This window comes from Corticium candelabrum, chromosome 6 (assembly GCF_963422355.1).
Source record: "Corticium candelabrum chromosome 6, ooCorCand1.1, whole genome shotgun sequence".
Taxonomy (NCBI): domain Eukaryota; kingdom Metazoa; phylum Porifera; class Homoscleromorpha; order Homosclerophorida; family Plakinidae; genus Corticium; species Corticium candelabrum.
The window spans coordinates 6,650,118-6,652,617 of NC_085090.1; the positions used below are offsets into that span (position 1 = coordinate 6,650,118).

Consider the following 2,500-nt stretch of genomic DNA (forward strand, 5'->3'; position numbering starts at 1 on the left):
CCCACATGCCCGGATGCTCTTGCGTTTACTTCGTTTTAGCGCACGTTACCAGACGTTCAGAAACTGCAGTAAAGGAGGCGAAATCTCACGTCTAGATCGTATTGAAAAGTGAGAACAGTTGTAAACAAGTGTAATCTACGATACCATGCCACATACGCAGTTGTGCAGTACATTTCGTTTCTTTCATTTCATTCCCTTGTAGTGCCGCTCAACAATCCGTTGCCCAAGAGTCTCCAAGAGGAGTGCGAGAAGGCAACGAGGATTATTAGAGACTTTACCATGCCTTCTGCGGAGAGGGGACCCGACTCTCTCATTCCTCCGTCGATTATCGACAACGCAAAGGGTTTGGTTCTAATGACTGTCTTCAAGGCGGGATTTCTGGTGTCTATTCGTGGAGGATCCGGGATTGTTATAGCAAAGAGGGATGATGGACGTATGTGGTGTGTGTGTGTGTGTGTGTGTGTGTGTGTGTGTGTGTGTGTGTGTGTGTGTGTGTGTGTGTCGGTTTGTTTGTGTGTATCTGTTTGTCTGTCTGTCTGTCTGTTTGTCTGTCTGTCTGTCTGTCTGTCTGTCTGTTTGTTTGTGTATATTCGTTTGTGTGTATGTGTGTGTGTGTGTGTGTGTGTGTGTGTGTGTGTGTGTGTGTGTGTGTGTGTCAGTTTGTTTGTGTGTATCTGTTTGTCTGTCTGTCCCGGATGTGGTATGGTGGTTACTGGAGTTTGAACCCGCCTGGTCACAAATCGTTTTCTTGGAGTATTTGTTTGGTTTTCGTCAGTTCTGCAGTCAGACGGCATTTTTAAAAGTTCGGATGTCGACCATCTGTTGCCCATACACCCGTTGTAGACAAGAAAACGTGCTCAAACGAATTCTGGCACATATCAGGGACTCTCACTGCTCAGATGATTGTCCAACAGATTTTATTGAAGAACATGGGTTGTCCAAATGTCCTGGATGCTCACAGTGGTTTTTGAAGCTTCAACAACATGCTTCCAAGTGTTGTAGGTCATCCAGCGTAACCGCAACGCCTCAGGCTACGCTTACTACGTCAACACCGGCTCTGCCACCTCCAAACTCAAGGAAGCCAAGGGCACCTGAGGACACTGCTTTTGGAACGGCCTTTGAATCATGTTGGTCTTCCTTGGATCGAGAAGGTGACGCTTGGCGCCTGATAGACTCCTTCACAACGGAAGCCATACTGGACTGGACGCCGCCTAGAACAGTGCAGAATGTAACACCTGCATTACGCGCGATGTTTCAGGACTGCTGCGCTATTGCTTTGAGAAAGATTGAAGAGGAACCAGCAAATGACAGAGGATGGAAACTTCTCCTACTTCTTCCCAGGATGCTTCTCCAACCGCATGCACGTGGCGGTAAAGTGGGCACGCGGGAGGTCAAGGCAATTTACACACGGTTTCTACAATTTCATTGGCAAGAACTGATTCTAAATCGGAGTCACTTATCACGCTCTACTCCTTCTACAGAAGTTGATCAGAGGAAGAAAGCTGCACTAAGTCTAGTTCATTGTGGAGAATTGTCACGTGCATCAAGAGTTCTAACTAGTCAGGGTTTTGCCCCTGCTACAGACGACACAGTGGCACAGTTACTATCCAAGCATCCACATCGTATGATATCTTCACATCGACCAGAGGAAACCTCAAAAATGGAGTCAGATTCAGTTAATCCCATTTCTCTGAAAAAGGAGGCATTTTTCAATGCAATCAGGAAAGCACCAAGAGGAAGTGGTGCTGGCCCTTCTGGCTGGCGTTATGAGCACCTGAATACTCTTTTGGAGAATGACTTAACTTGCGAACTGCTATATCTAGTGTGTTCTCTAATCGCTGGAGGCAAAGTTCCAAATTCAGTCTTGCCTCTCCTGACAGCGTCTCGTCTCATCGCCTTACCTTAAGCAAACGATGATGTTAGACCTATTGCGATTGGTGAAGTGATTCGAAGAGCTACTGCTAAGGCTATTTGTAGCCAGATGAATAGTTCTTTTGCTTCTTACTTCAAGCCAATTCAACATGGAATTGCAACACCTGGTGGGGCTGAGCTTTTAGTTCATCACCTTTCATTCCTTATGGAGAATAACCCAGGCTTGTCTGTTCTCTGTACCGATGTCAAAAATGCCTTCAATTCAGTATCGAGAGACAGTATTCTAAGTCAGGTCATGAAAGTGTTTCCTGAAATATACCATCACGTGAGGCAAATGTATGACAGTCCGAGTACCTTGATTTATGTCAAGGGGAAAGATATAGTGAAACTACAATCAGAGGAAGGAGTTCACCAGGGTGACCCTCTTGGTCCAGTCCTGTTCTCAATTGCTTTACAACCAATCATTGCCTCAGTTCAAGACCGTCATCAAGATACAACTATGCTGGCGTATTTGGATGACGTATATGTTGTTGGTTTGCCTGAATCTTCCATCTCAGTCTTTGATGATGTAAAAGGCTCCCTCAAAGATGTTGGCCTGACTATACGAGACGAGAAATGCAAGCTGTAT

At 45.7% G+C, this 2,500-nt stretch overlaps 2 protein-coding genes across 2 annotated transcripts in view; both read left to right on the forward strand.

Moving 5' to 3' along the window:
- Positions 1–2,500, forward strand: part of LOC134180984 (SH3 domain-containing YSC84-like protein 1) — a 7,730-nt gene that overhangs the window by 14 nt on the left and 5,216 nt on the right. Inside the window, exons 1-2 of the mRNA XM_062648166.1 lie at positions 1–108; positions 203–433. The exon at positions 1–108 is cut by the window's left edge and continues 14 nt beyond it. Of these exons, the coding sequence (XP_062504150.1) occupies position 108; positions 203–433 (232 nt within the window). The 5' untranslated portion in view covers positions 1–107. The remainder of the gene's footprint in view (positions 109–202; positions 434–2,500) is intronic.
- LOC134181458 (uncharacterized) lies at positions 809–1,906 on the forward strand. The gene has a single exon (XM_062648732.1). The coding sequence runs from the start codon at positions 809–811 to the stop codon at positions 1,904–1,906; it is 1,098 nt and encodes a 365-aa protein (XP_062504716.1).

Excerpts from the sequence above, each read along its gene's own strand:
- LOC134181458 (XM_062648732.1), top strand. The coding sequence starts at position 809 with ATGTCGACCATCTGTTGCCCATACACCCGTTGTAGACAAGAAAACGTG.